This window comes from Mustela nigripes, chromosome 3 (assembly GCF_022355385.1).
Source record: "Mustela nigripes isolate SB6536 chromosome 3, MUSNIG.SB6536, whole genome shotgun sequence".
Classification (NCBI taxonomy): Eukaryota; Metazoa; Chordata; class Mammalia; order Carnivora; family Mustelidae; genus Mustela; species Mustela nigripes.
In genome coordinates, this window is record NC_081559.1 from 38607742 (window position 1) to 38621562 (window position 13821).

At 42.5% G+C, this 13821-nt stretch overlaps 1 protein-coding gene across 6 annotated transcripts in view; it reads left to right on the forward strand.

Moving 5' to 3' along the window:
* Positions 1–13821, forward strand: part of ARMC9 (armadillo repeat containing 9) — a 153615-nt gene that overhangs the window by 27445 nt on the left and 112349 nt on the right. For all 6 annotated transcript variants that reach the window (XM_059393706.1, XM_059393705.1, XM_059393709.1 and 3 more), the window contains exons 7-8: positions 408–432; positions 7633–7790. In XM_059393706.1, the coding sequence (XP_059249689.1) occupies positions 408–432; positions 7633–7790 (183 nt within the window). The remainder of the gene's footprint in view (positions 1–407; positions 433–7632; positions 7791–13821) is intronic.

The following is a 13821-nucleotide window of genomic DNA, read 5'->3' on the forward strand; positions in this document are numbered from 1 at the left end:
TCCCGATCTCAGTTTTCTTAGGGTAGAGCTCTAAAATGGAAGTGACAGAGTTGAAGGGTATAAGTTCAGTTTGCATTTTTAGTAGAATGTTTGATAGCAGTGGGGCGGTCTTTGGAAGGGGGCAGGGAGGCTGCTTAGGGTGCTGTTGAAACAGCACAAGACTTGCACTACACAGCAGGAATTGAGCTGGAGAGGAGAGGAGTCACTTGAGAGTGAGGGATCCAAGTACTGAGAAGTCTGTAACTGTCTCAGCTCCTTACAGCTACATTAGGAATCGGCCTTCAGTGTCATGAGAATTCTCCCTTATACCTTTGGTAAGGCTCTTTCTTAGACTGGCCACACAGTGTGAGAGACCCTGAGGACTTTATCCTCAATGCCTGTTTTCCTCAACCTTTTTCTCATCCCAGAAGGAGAATGGACAAAGTAACAAAGGTAAATCATCTAGATTAACATTTTTTATTGCTTAATTTTTATTTTTTAAAAGATTTATTTATTTACTTATTTTGGGAAGAGAGAGCGAGCGCGCACGCGCAAGCAAGCGAGCAGGGGGAAGGGGCAGAAGGAGAGGAAGAGAGAGCCTCAAGCAAATTCCAAGCTAAGCACAGAGCCCAGTGTGGGGCTCCATCTTATGACACAGATCACAACCTGGGCTAAAACCAACACTCGGTCGTTTACTAGACTGAGCCACCCAAGCACCCCTAGATTAACATTTTTAAAGAACAGTTTTGCCAACTCAAAAGTTTTGACTCGTTTTTGAGTAGTGAGATAGGAACAGAGATGGAGAAAATGTGTGAACTTGGTGAACAAAGGCTTTAAAAGTCTAAATTATTTTTTTAATTATGAAAAGTCTAAATATTTATGAAGTGCTTTGCAATCAAGTTTATCTGAGGTTCCTTGAGGCCCCTCTACAGGAGGACTGGTGGATCAGGTAACCCAGATGCGAAGAGATGAAGGGAATCCAGGCCCTGCCCCAAGGGACAGAACTGCAGCAGCACAGCCAGAAGATACTGTGTAGCCCGGGGTGGGGGGCAGGAAGGAATCATTTTAGTATCTTCACTCTTACCTTGAACTAGTATGTGGGGTCTTACTAGTTTTTAGCATAAAATTATGGTTTTCCATTATTAGCTTTTTTTTTTTTTTTTTAAATACCAAAACTGTTCATTTTTCAGTAAGGTGAGAAAAATATGAAGTCAGTAGCTGGTCAGCCCTTGACACAAGGGTTTGTAAAAACAACAACAACAAAACAAATAGTGACCACATTGTGGCTCTTTGCCTGAGCTTTGGCTTTGATGCTACATTAGGAGACTGCTGAAATGTTGGAAAGGGTGCGTGAAGTGTTTCATGCCTGTCTAAGTTCTGGTGTCAGTGCCCAGCAGGTGGAGTTTTACCACGTGAAATAGCACATTGGCCCTTCCCAAGGCAGGGGGATTGCAAAACTTTCTGCCATTGTTTCTCCGTGGTTTTTTGGTTTTTCTTTTTTTTTTTTTTAGAGAGTTAAAGTTTTATAAAAAAAAAAAAAAAAAGAAAAGAAACATTGGTAAATTATTTAGCTCTTTGCTTTCCAGGGAGTTGACAGAGGAACGTTTTACATTTGACACACAAGGAGGGAGGCAGTAGCTTTGGATGCGGGAAGTCTGAATGCCTGTTTCTGCCTTGTGTGGCAGTGCATGTCCCCAGCGGTTCTGCCACCCTCCTGCCCCCCGTAGCTCAGAGGGACAGGACCCACTGATCCTTCACAGGGGAGCATCGGTCCGTGCCTGAGCACAGAGGAGCTGGGCCACAGATGTGGCCTTGTGGGGTCAACATGGAATGCTTCAGGGGTCAGCAGTCCCGTAGCCTTGGGGCTCACTGAGGCTGCTCTGCCCCCAGGGTAGTTGTGCCCGAGGATGAGTCCCAGCAGATTTCCTCAGCTCCTCAGGCTTGCTCCCTGAGGGGTTAGTACAGTTCCCGGGTCTTGGCTGGCATGGGTCCCTTGCCAGTTTTCTCTTATTAGCAACAATGGGAAATTTTTTTTAAAACAATTTATTTATCCATTTTTAGAGATGGAAAGAGAATGTGAGTGGGGGCAGGGTCAGAGGGAGAGGAACTGAGGATTACGCCACCAGAATTTACCAAAGGTGTAAATTTCCCTTTCCCATCTTCAAGCAGACCCCGTGCTGAGCATAGAGCCCAGTGCGGGGTTCAGTCCCAGGACCCCAAGGTCATGAACTGAGGCAAAACCAAGAGTCATCACTTAGCCATCGGAGCTACCCAGGTGCCCCCAGAGCGGTGGGAATTCATACACTGAGCTGGGCCTTTGGGTCCTGCCCCGTGACTCCCGGAAATGCGCTTTCGCCCCACTGTTTCTGTTTCTGTTACAAGCTAGTGCACCGCCTCAGGCTTCGTGGCTTTAAAACAACAATGTCCATTTATATCATCATCATCATCATCATGCGTGGTATGGAAGTCGTGTGCTCAGGCACTTCTCCCTCCATGTCTCGTGGATGCAGACGGAGCCTGGCGGAGCCATCTTCACGGCTTCCTCACCCACGCGCTCAAGTCTGAGGCCCTTGTCTGGAACATCTGTGTGGCCTGGGCTTCCTCGTGGCATGGTGGCTGAGCTCGAAGGGCGAATGTCCCCAGACAGAGCCAGTGGAAGCCATGTCATCTTTTCTAAACCAGCCTTTCAAGGAACTCAGTGTCATCTGTGTTGTATTCTCATTAGAAGCAATTCCTGGGGTGCCTGAGTGGCTCAGTGGGTTAAAGCCTCTGCCTTCAGCTCAGGTCATGATCCCAGGGTCCTAGGATCGAGCCCCGCATCCGGCTCTCAGCTCAGCAGGGAGCCTGCTTCCTTCTCTCTCTCTGCCTGCCTCTCTGCCTACTTGTGATCTTTGTCTGTCAAATAAATAAAATAAAATATTAAAAAAAAAAAAAGAAGAAGCAATTCCCAAGGCCAGCCTGCATACAGGGGAAGGAAAATGGCCTTCCACCTCTGGACAGAAAGGAGTGTCAAAGACGGGGCAATCGTTTGAAAACCACTACCCTACCTGCGTCCTTTGAGTTTCAGAAAATTGCCTTAGTTCTTGATTGAATCTGTTTGGTCCATGTTCAGATTCTGTCTTTGAGCTCCTAGGTGCTGGTGGAGGGAAAGGTGGTGGAAAGCCTCCTGGATTCCTGAGCCCCAGCATACCCTGCGGTTTCAGAGGCTAGCCAGATAGGAACCACTGAGAAGTGGCCCAATTTCATAGATAAAATAAATCTGCAAGGGCATGAGCCTGTGTTTTTCTATAGATCTTTCCTTTGGATTTCAGCAAGGAGACCAGGGTGTTTGAGCTTTCTTTTGGTTTGATTTTAATTGAGTTTGCTGAGGAAGCCAAGCAGAATGTGTGTGGAATTGAGACCAGCAGACACAGCATGTGTCGGTGGCTGAATGAGGTATTGCCATGGAGACCAAAGGTTAGCCCCCTTGGGCACTGGTGTCAGGGGCTCCAGATTGGCCTGTGTCTGCACTTTGTCCCCTCCTCCCACACTTATAGCTGCAGTGGTCACAAAGCCCAGACATGCCACCAGTTTAATTTAATTGTGGACTTAGGTGTTGTTTTTACATTGAATGGTTGGGCAAGTCATTATTCTGTGTAGGAAGGGTTCATGGACAAGCTGATTTCCATAAGCGTTGAAGGAGGCTAGAAAAGTGCTTGGAGTGGAAAATTCTCTCAAAAGGAATTATATTTTAAAATGGAGTTAGAAGAAAAATTCAGGTTGGAAGTACAGCATATTGTGTTATTATTTTATCTGGCCATCTAAAAAAAGGTAGAGAAATGGTATCTTTTAGCATTTTTGCCATTAATTGATTTGATCCCTTCAGAAAATGATCAGCTGACCATTTTTCTGGAATATAGAGCCCTAAATGGTATTTTTAAAATGATGACTTAGGGGCGCCTGGGTGGCTCTGTGGGTTAAAGCCTCTGCCTTCAGCTCAGGTCATGATCCCAGGGTCCTGGGATCGAGCCCCGCATCAGGCTCTCTGCTCCGTGGAGAGCCTGCTTCCTCCTGTCTCTCTGCCTGTCTCTCTGCCTGCCTCTCTGCCTGCCTCTCTGCCTACTTGTCATCTCTGTCTATCAAATAAATAAATAAAACCTTTAAAAAACAAATAAAAAAAATAAAATTATGACTTATATTCATGGTTATACATCATAACTTTCTTAATCCAGCATTTATGGATTAGCAGAATAGCAAAGGGCTGATTTATATCTGAATACTAGGAAGAGAGTATATTGTATTGTAAAGTTAAAGTGATTGATTATAGATTTTTAGATATTGGAAAAAGAGTTCCATATTTTAAAATGTATCATTTTGTCTTGAGCAACAAAGGGATCTCTAAAATTAAATCTCATCTACTTAAGGAAATGTTAAGAGAAAGCTTGAGGCTTGGCCGCAGGGGAGATCTCTATCACTTTTGTTACTGTTTCAGCGCATGCTGGAATGATCCAGAACCTTTCTGTGACCTTAACCCACATTCTTTTAATTGTATATATACATCTCACTGTTTAAAACTTGAGATGTAGTTCTTTGGATTTTGGTACAAATTATGTCAGTTTTGAAATACAAAGAGTCCCAGTAAATGTCACTGGCATGACTAAGACAGTTTCATTAATATAACACGGAATTTATAATGACTCCTCTCCACTAAAACTTGAGCTCTTGCGTGACAAGGGATCTTGGCTCAGATGTCCTTGTCTCAAAATTTTTGAAAAGGAAAAAAGAGTCAAAGTTCTTTTTAATGCTCAGAAATAAAGTTGAGATCTTAGTTAGAGCTGTGACCCCAGTAGCTTCCACTAACAGTCATGTCCTGTTTGCAGGCGGCTAAGGTGTCTGCATGGTCAGCAGGCTCTTCTGCTGACTGGTGTATTTGAACTGGTCACAACTATTTCAGCCCAGCTGCCCACTTCTCTCCTTCCTATGGTTGCTGGCAGTTAGGTCTCTCTACCCTCGGATGTACCATTCTTTGGAATTATCATAAATTCCAATTCTGGGATGCCAAGGCAGAAGTGCCACAGTAAAAGTGCCACACTAAAAGTGCCATTTAGCTAATGGCACAGTGAGTTTTTGAGTTTCCAAGTTTCCAAGTAGGAGTGTTCCTTTCTACAGTCTCCTTTCAAGAGGACGACTTTGGTGACAATATAAAATTTATCATCAATATAAAAATTGATGATTTGTGAGGTCATTTGTCCCAGTTAATGGGCTTTGGTACTTCATTCATCATCTGCCACTTGGTACGCATTGAGAAAGTTTGCATGGATGCTCTCTAATTGTCATTACTAATGGAATTATGAACCAACCTGTAGAATTTTCATCATCGGAAGTTCTAGTTTATGTAATCGAGAATTTTGTACATTTAAAAATCCTTAAAAATATTTAGCATAGGAAGATGATAGTGACTCCTTCTCTCTAATAATATTTAAGTAAAAACTTGATAAATGATTTCCAGAGATGTTCTCCAAAGATTGAATACTGGATGTAAAATCATGCTGGAAGAGTTTTTAAAGTTATCTTTCAATACTGAGATTTGAAGATGCTAAACAATAATAATATTAGTTCATTATGTGATATTTTGAGTTTTAATAGTTAAGATACTTCTACACATAATCATGAAATAAAGTGTTTGAAATATAGTTTGTGCACGATCTTGATGGCTCTTTAGAACAGTAAGAGGAATAGACGAGTTAGGATGGCCGTTCTCAAACGTGTGGTTTGTGTCTGAGCCACATGGGGACTTGTTGACACTGTCATTTCTCAGCTCCCAGCCCATACCCACAAAATCAGAATCTCTGGAAGTGAAGCTTGATCATCTTTATTTTTGGATGATTCTGACATATTTCAAACATTGTGTCCTGCTGTTCTCCAGTGTAACTTCTGGTTTTTTCAAGTTCTCTTCTTGCATAGAAATACATTTAGAAGATCTTGGGCCCTTCGCATAGAGGAAATAATAGTAATTGCTACCACTTATTGACTACCTCCCATGGGCCATTGGTGAACTAGGCACTTGGATGTATCTGTCCATTTAATTCTCCCAATGATTTGGTTTTGTATGTGTGCTTTTTAAAAAATTGAATACATTGTTTCTTACATTAATACTGCGTTGTATTAGTTTCAGGTGTACAATACTCGGTGTTCACCTGGATAGGTGTTGCCCCCATCTGTCACCATACAGTGTTATTACAATATTATTGACTGTATTCCCTGTGCTGTACAATCCCACAATAACTCTTCAAGGTCATTACTATCATCACCATTTCATAGGTTAAGATATAAAAATGAGGGATGCCTGCGCGGCTGGGTTGGTTAAGTGTCCGAATCTTGATTTCAGCTCAGGTGATGGTCTCAGGGTCATGAGATTGAGCCCCTTGTTGGGCATGGAGCTGCTTAAGATTCTCTTGCTCCCTCTGCTTCACTTCCCCCTTGCATGTGCACATGTGTGTGTATCCTTTCTTTGTCTCTTTAAAAAAAAAAAAAAAATAGAAGGACACCTGGGCGGCTCAGTTGGTTAAATGTCTGCCTTCAAGTTCAGGTCATGATCCCAGTGCCCTGGGATCGAGCCCTGCATCGGGCTCCCTGCTCAGCTTGAGCCTGCTTCTCCCTCTCCCTCTGCTTGCTGCTCTGCCTACTTGTGCTGTCTATCAAATAAATAAAATCTTAAAAAAAAAAAAAAAAAGAAAGAAATGAGTATCACAGAAGTTAAGTGTCTTGCCCAAGATATCCAGCAAGAAAGTGGTAGAGAAGGGGCTTGAGCCCAGGCCTTTATGATTTTAAAATCTCTCCCTGTATGGATGAAATGTGTTCTAAAACAATGACTTTTAAGTATTACACGGTCCCTGGATTGGGACAGGAGGTAGTTAAACTTGGGTCTGGGGGCAGTGTCATTTCCTTTGATGCAAACTTAGCTTTCTGGGACAGAGGGAAGTAAGAGAGGGCAAAGGAGTGTTGACACTGATGAAGATTTGCTATTCCAGCTGTGTCCTGGGTGGTATGGCCATCAAGTGCTGCCCCTGCTGGGGAGTCCAAGAAGAGAGCCCTAGCACCTTCCAAAGCTGCCTGCTCTAAGGCCCAGTCGGGCGGTTTGTGCTCTATCAAGCTGACAAAGTGAGCACCTGGAACCTTACCTAATTCTGGATTCTCACTTTCTCAGCATTAGTCAAGTAGCCTAACCTTTATTTAAAATGAAGAACTGTCCTGCAGATACTTTCTCTCCCCTAGACAACCTCACGGGGCAAAAATAGGGAAAAGACGCAGGTCTGGTTCATCCAGTTTGTGAGCTGATTATGGAAAGAAACACTGAGTTTGTTTCTTGTTCATAGAACAACTAAAAGAAATTGCATGGAGTTCAGTCAAGGAAATAGATTGTGAGGAAACCAGTGATGGGTCAGTTGAACTACCAGAGATAAGAAATTGAAAATCAGTGGTTACAGAGCACTTGGTAATTAAACACTTGGAGAAATAGCAGCAAAGCGGTAACCATGAATAATGTCAAGTTCATTGTGATAGCAAAATATTCTGAAAGTAGACACGATACTCCCTTGAGAAGAATATGACTATTTTGTATTTTTGTGGGGTTTTTGTACTGTTGTTTTGTTTGAATATATATTGTCTTCCCAGATGTGTCCCAGCAGCTCCACCAGCAGCTGGTAGAAGCTGAACGGAGGTCCATGACGTACCTGAAGCGGTACAATAAGATCCAGGCGGACTACCACAATCTCATCGGGGTCACAGCAGAGCTGGTGGATTCTCTGGAGGCCACAGTCAGTGGCAAGATGGTAAGAAAGATCCCCAGTTGCTTGTGTGTCTGTTAGGAGCTAAAGAAGTGCTAAGAGCATGAACTCTGTTGATAATGGGATTCCTGGCCACTCCCGGCCAGTGACACTTGCCCCCCTGTGCCTCACAAAGCCAAGTGCAGAAAGGAGACCACATGACATCCCCCACCAGTTATTGTGCTGCTCGCAGTATTTTATCCATTTTTCCTGACACGCTGTCGACCACATCATTATTCCTCTGCCTTACTCTTTACATTAACAAAGCATAAATTGTCTGGCAACAGAAAAAAAATAATACGGAGTGGCATAAAAATGGGGGAAATACGCTACTGGTGTAGAGGAAAGTTAAAGATTTTCACATATTGATTTGATATCCAGCTACCCTTCTGAACTCTTTTAATCTGATAGATTCTTTTGATTGATTCTCCTGTATTCTAGGTTGGCAGTCATATCATCTTCAAATAATGATATTTTTGTTTTGTTTCCTTATTTATAATGACTTTTCCTTTTTCTTAGCCTACTGGCTAAGACTGCAACATTGTGGAATAATGTGGTCATGAGCCTCCTTGTCTTATTTCTGACTTTAATGGGAATGATTTTAGTGTTTCCCTTACTAAAAAATTAGAAAGTATAGTAAAATTTCTTTGTGGAAATACACATTTTCTTTAAAAATGGAATAATTGTAAGTTCACATGAAATTTTAAGAAATAACACAGAGAGTCTTGGCACAGCTGCTCAGTGTCCCCCAGTAGTGACATTTTGCATAAGTGTCGTCCTGTAGTGCAATCAGAATGCTGACATTGATCCAGTTCTGTTGACCTTATTCTGATTTTCCCAGTTTGGTACTCATGTACATGTATTGAGTTGTGTATAATTTTGTCACAAATGTAAGGTTGTGCATTAAAATTGTTTTTAGTGGGGTGCCTGGCTGGTCCAGTTGATAGAGCATGTGACTCTTGATCTTGTCATGAGTTTGAGCCCCATGTTTGGCATAGAGATTACTTTAAAAAATTTTTTTTAGTGACCTCAAAATATGATTATGAGATAATATGTATTATGAAAATTTTAGAAATAGAGAACTTTGTAAAAATGAAATTTGAATTACTTGTGTAATTATTGTGTCACTTAGTAATAACACTTAACATTCTGTATTTTTTTTCAGTGTTTGGATACATGTATTTTATAGAAATGGACCCTAGTTCACCCAAAGTTTTCTAATCTTTTTTCCTTACTGCTGAATCGTGCATTCTTTTTTTTTATTCATTTTTTTTTAAAGATTTTATTTATTTACTTGACAGAGAGAGAGAGATCACAAGTAGGCAGAGAGGCAGGCAGAGAGAGAGGATGAAGTAGGCTCCCCGCTGAGTAGATAACCCGACGTGGGGCTCGATCCCAGGACCCTGAGATCATGACCTGGGCCAAAGGCAGAGGCTTAACCCACTGAGCCACCCAGGCACCCCTGAATCGTGCATTCTTGACGTCATTATTCTACAAGTCTCACCATTAGTGGCTTCAATCCCATCGTTAGGCAGTGTCATACTTCCCCTAGTGTCTGTTCCTGCGTTCGGACATCTAAGTCATTTCCAGCTTTTCACTGTCATAAATTACAAATGTAATGGGAGGGGATGAGCCTCTGTGACATTTTTAATTTTAAAATTTTATTTATATTTTTAAAGTTTTATTTATGTAAGTAATCTCTACACCCAACTTGGGGCTCAAGCCCACAACCCCGAGATTAGGAGCCACACACCCCACCAACTGAACCAGCCTGGTGCCCCTGTTTCATTTATTGTTTTTTTAGGATTTTGTTTATTCTATTTCATTTTTTAAAAGTTGTTTTTCTCAATTGAAGTCTATACTCAGGTCCGGTAGGAAGGTTCTTCTCATCTGAGTCCCCTGGCAGTGCTTATCTTTATACCCCTGCCAGTCCTGGCTATTAGCATTAACATCTGTATTTGTTTGCAGATTTGATCAATGAGAAATAGTATGTCAGGATTTAAATATACATTATATTCTTTACACATGACTTAGAACATTTTTTATATGCTTCTTTCATTCATTGAACACAGATTTGTTGCATGTTTACTACGCACCAGGCCTTCCCTGTTCTAGGCATGTGGGCTCTATTGGGCAGCAACACAAGGATCTTTGACCTCAGGGAGCATACATTCCAGTAGGGGCGAGAGCTAATAAACAGTACACATAAATAAGCAAATAATAAATGAAGTCGTGAGTTAGAATTTGATAGTGGCCGTGGGGAATTAGAACTTGACAGTGGCTATGGGGAAGAAAAGGACCTGGGTGAAGGGGATCAGAGTTGGTGGGCATGTGTGTGTATCCGGGCAGGGGGCAATTTTAAATAGGCAGTCAGGGTGAGCATGATTTGAGCTTCACTGGAAGAGGCTAGGGAATTAGGTATGCCGTCCTCTGGGATGCCCCCCAGAATTCTAGGCCAAAGGAAGAAGATGCAAAGGACCCAAAGTGGAAGTGTGCCTATCCTGTCTGAGGAGCCCAGCAAGGGAGAAGGAGTGGCACAAGCAGGTTGGAGGTCCCAGGGCCACAGTAAGGATAGGGCCTTTCCTCAGAGTAAACTAGGGAGCAGAGCAGTGGGGCGGTGTGGTCTGGCATGCTGTGGAAGGATCCCCTCTCATTGCTCTAGAATGCTCCTTGGAAGGTTAGTGGAACTAGAGGGACCAGCAGGAGGCTCTTGCAGTCACCAGGGCAGACCTGGTGGTGGAGGAGGTAGTAGGCAGAGCCGGAGAGATGCCCCTCTGGGTATGTGAGGACAAAGAACCAGCAGCGTCTCATGCTGGCTTGGACCTGGACAGGGGTTGGGGGAGGGGCACGGACGACTCCAGGTTTTTGGCCTCGGCTATGGGAGGACAGTGGCAGCGCCACCAGCTGAGAGGGTAGGCCTTGGATGGAACAGGTTTTAGGGAAAAGCAGGATACAGCTTTGGACATCACTGTTAAGACATAGGCCATTCAGAATTCATCTTTTGTAAATATTTTCCATAGTTTGTTTTTTGGTTTTTAAAGTAGTGTTTCTTAGTTTCATAAAATTTACGTGTTTATATAGTCAAATCAGTTTATCAAGTTTTCCCTTCGTTCACTCTGCCTTTTCAAAGTGCTTTGAAGCTTTGAAGTGAAAAGAAGATTTTTCCCACTTAAGGGAGCCAAAATAAATGTTCACCTTAATTTTTTTTCTAATGGTCGTTTTATTTGGTTTTGTTTTAATTTTACCTTTAAATCTTTAATCCATATGGAATTTATTTTAATAGATGATATAAGGAAGAAATGTACCCCCCCTCACCAAAAACCATTTGAGCCAGATTGTTGACTTCTGTCTTAATTGACTAATTTGAATGGCTACCTTTATCATGTAGTGGGATTTTAATTTTTTTCCATTGATCTGACTCCTAAGCTAGTAAAGCTTTTTTTTTTTTTTTTTTTTAACCGTAGTAGCTTTTCAGTATGTTTTGGTATTCTGGACTGAAAGCCTCTTTGCTCCCGTGAAAACTTAGCCCACACGGCCTGGTGCGGCTAGAACCGTGGCCACGTGCTGGCAAGGGAGGCAGGAAAGATGGATTGGCGAATTGGGGACACCAAGAGACCAGGCTTAGGAATTTTTGCTATGTCTATTGTTAGCGACGAGCTTTTGAAATATATACCTTAAAAATTGGACTTTTCAAATTAATGAGCTTTTTTCTAGTTTTAAAAATAGCATGTGTTGCCTTTTCTTTAAAACAGAAAAGTATCAGAAAGAAACCGAACATGGCTTCTGTAACCTCTGGTAACAAACCTGGGCACACGGTTAGAAGGTTCAGACAATACAGAAATATATAAAATGAAAAGCATATGCCTTCCTCTGCCTTCTCTCCTGTTAAATAACAGTCACCAGAAGAGCCAGAGTCAACGTGGCCTTGGGCGTGGCTTGCTGCCCAGGGACAGGTGTGTGAGCTCTGACTGCCACCTCACAGGGAAAGAGGGGACAAGCCCGTAGGGCCAGGGACTAGACTCTTAACTGGCTTGTTTTTAATATAAAAAAATACACATTTGTGGTAACAGATTGGAACACGTCTGAGTAGGCTGTATTAAAGAGCAACCCCCACCCCCCGACATACACAGTTTCTTAGTGTCCTTTCTATGTTGGTATTCAGGATGATATTTTCTTGTGTATTTTTTCCAAACATTTCTATGCATGCGTGTGTGTGTGTGCTTGCGGCCTACATACACTTGGGATCCTGTGACCCGTTATTCTTCTGAAACTTACTGCTTTACTTTCAGTATATCTTAGAGATCTTTCCACATGACCACATTACCTCGTTCTTTTCTGGGCTTGTACATTATGTCATTGTAAGGGTGAACCGTAACTCGTTGGATCTCTGATGGTAAGCATGTAGATTTTTTTGTTTATAAGAATAAAAAAATGTGGCATTGAACATTCTTGTATGTAGTGTATACCTTGGAAAACAGGTAAGGTAAGATCCTAAGAGTGGAATTGTTAGGTCAAAGGTTATGGGCATTAACATTTTGGTAGATGTTGCCAAATGAATTCTCCTGAGATTCCTCCTGTGATGTTTCCTTAGCCTTCCCAGGAGTTTATCCGTATCAGGGTGTTTATTTGTCCACACACTTGCCAACACTAGACACTATTATACTTTGATTATACTTTGAACTCATTCCCGGTTTGGTAAGTAGAACTTGATGTTCTGAATGCTTCAGTTTAGATTTCTGTAATTATGTATGGGGCTGAATATACATTTTCATGTTTGTTGGCCATTTATACATTGCTTTTCAGTCTACGGATTATTTGTGTCCTTTCCTCATTCCCCTGTTTTGTTTTGTTTTGGTTATTTATTTTTTTTTTTTAAGAAAGATTTTATTTATTTATTTGACAGGCAGAGATCACAAGTAGGCAGAGAGGCAGGCAGAGAGAGAGAGGGAAGCAGGCTTGCTGCTGAGCAGAGAGCCTGATGCGGGACTCGATCCCAGGACCCTGAGATCATGACCTGAACCCACTGAGCCACCCAGGCGCCCTCATTCCCCTCTTTTAAGCAAGAAAGTGACACAATTGAATTTTCTTGCTAAAGAAATGGTTCTGGTAGCAGTTTCAGAAGTTAAAGGAAGAAACAGTTTCAGGATTAAGGGGTTAATGCAAAGTCTCAGGAGCCACAGAAAACTTTAAAAGACTAGAACTGAAAAGTGTCCAGTGATTTTGACATTTAGAAGGTCAGTGGTGGTGGCCTTTGCCATGTGAGTTTCCGTGGAGTGATGCGACTGGAAGCCTCCGTGTAGTGTGTTGGGAGGTCCAGGGAGGGTGAGACAGCAAATGAGGGCTGTTTCTCGAGGACCTCGGCTGTGACCTCGGCTGTGACGGAAGAATACCGAGCCAGTGGTTAGTAGGTGAAGACCTAGTTTAGAGGAAGGGGAAGGTGCTTTTTAAATATGAGCTGTATTTGGATGTGTATTTAGTTTATAGACAATGAAGAGGTATAAAAGGAAAGGTTAAAAACACAGGAGGAGAAAGAAGTGTTTACATTTTGCTTCTATTGAAATTCAGAGGAAATGGATGCAGGATAAAGTGGCAAGTGCGGGCCTGAGACGGAACGCTTCTTTGAGTCACTTCATAAGGAGCTGAGTGTCAAGCAATGAGCACAGACATCTCCCATGGACACACCGAGCCTTTCATGTGTCTGAAGCAGACCAGAAGTTTCTAGTGGGTCGGTGGAGTCCTCCAAGGAGAGAAGAGGGTACAGCTCTTTCTGACTCATGAATCAGTTGTTTGGTCCTTGCATGGGGACAAGCAAGTGAGGGTGCAGAGAGGGGCTTGTGACATAACCATGTGGGGGTTCACCATGGGGAATCATGAGCCCAGGGAAAGGGAGCTTCCCCTCCAGCAATCAGGCATAGAAAAAGGGCTGAAAGGGTGCAAAATGGTTACCTCCAGGGATTGGCATATGGGGAAGGATGGGACCAGGGAGAGGTTGGGGCACTTGCACAATTTAAATGTGCATTCTTTTTATAAAAAGAAA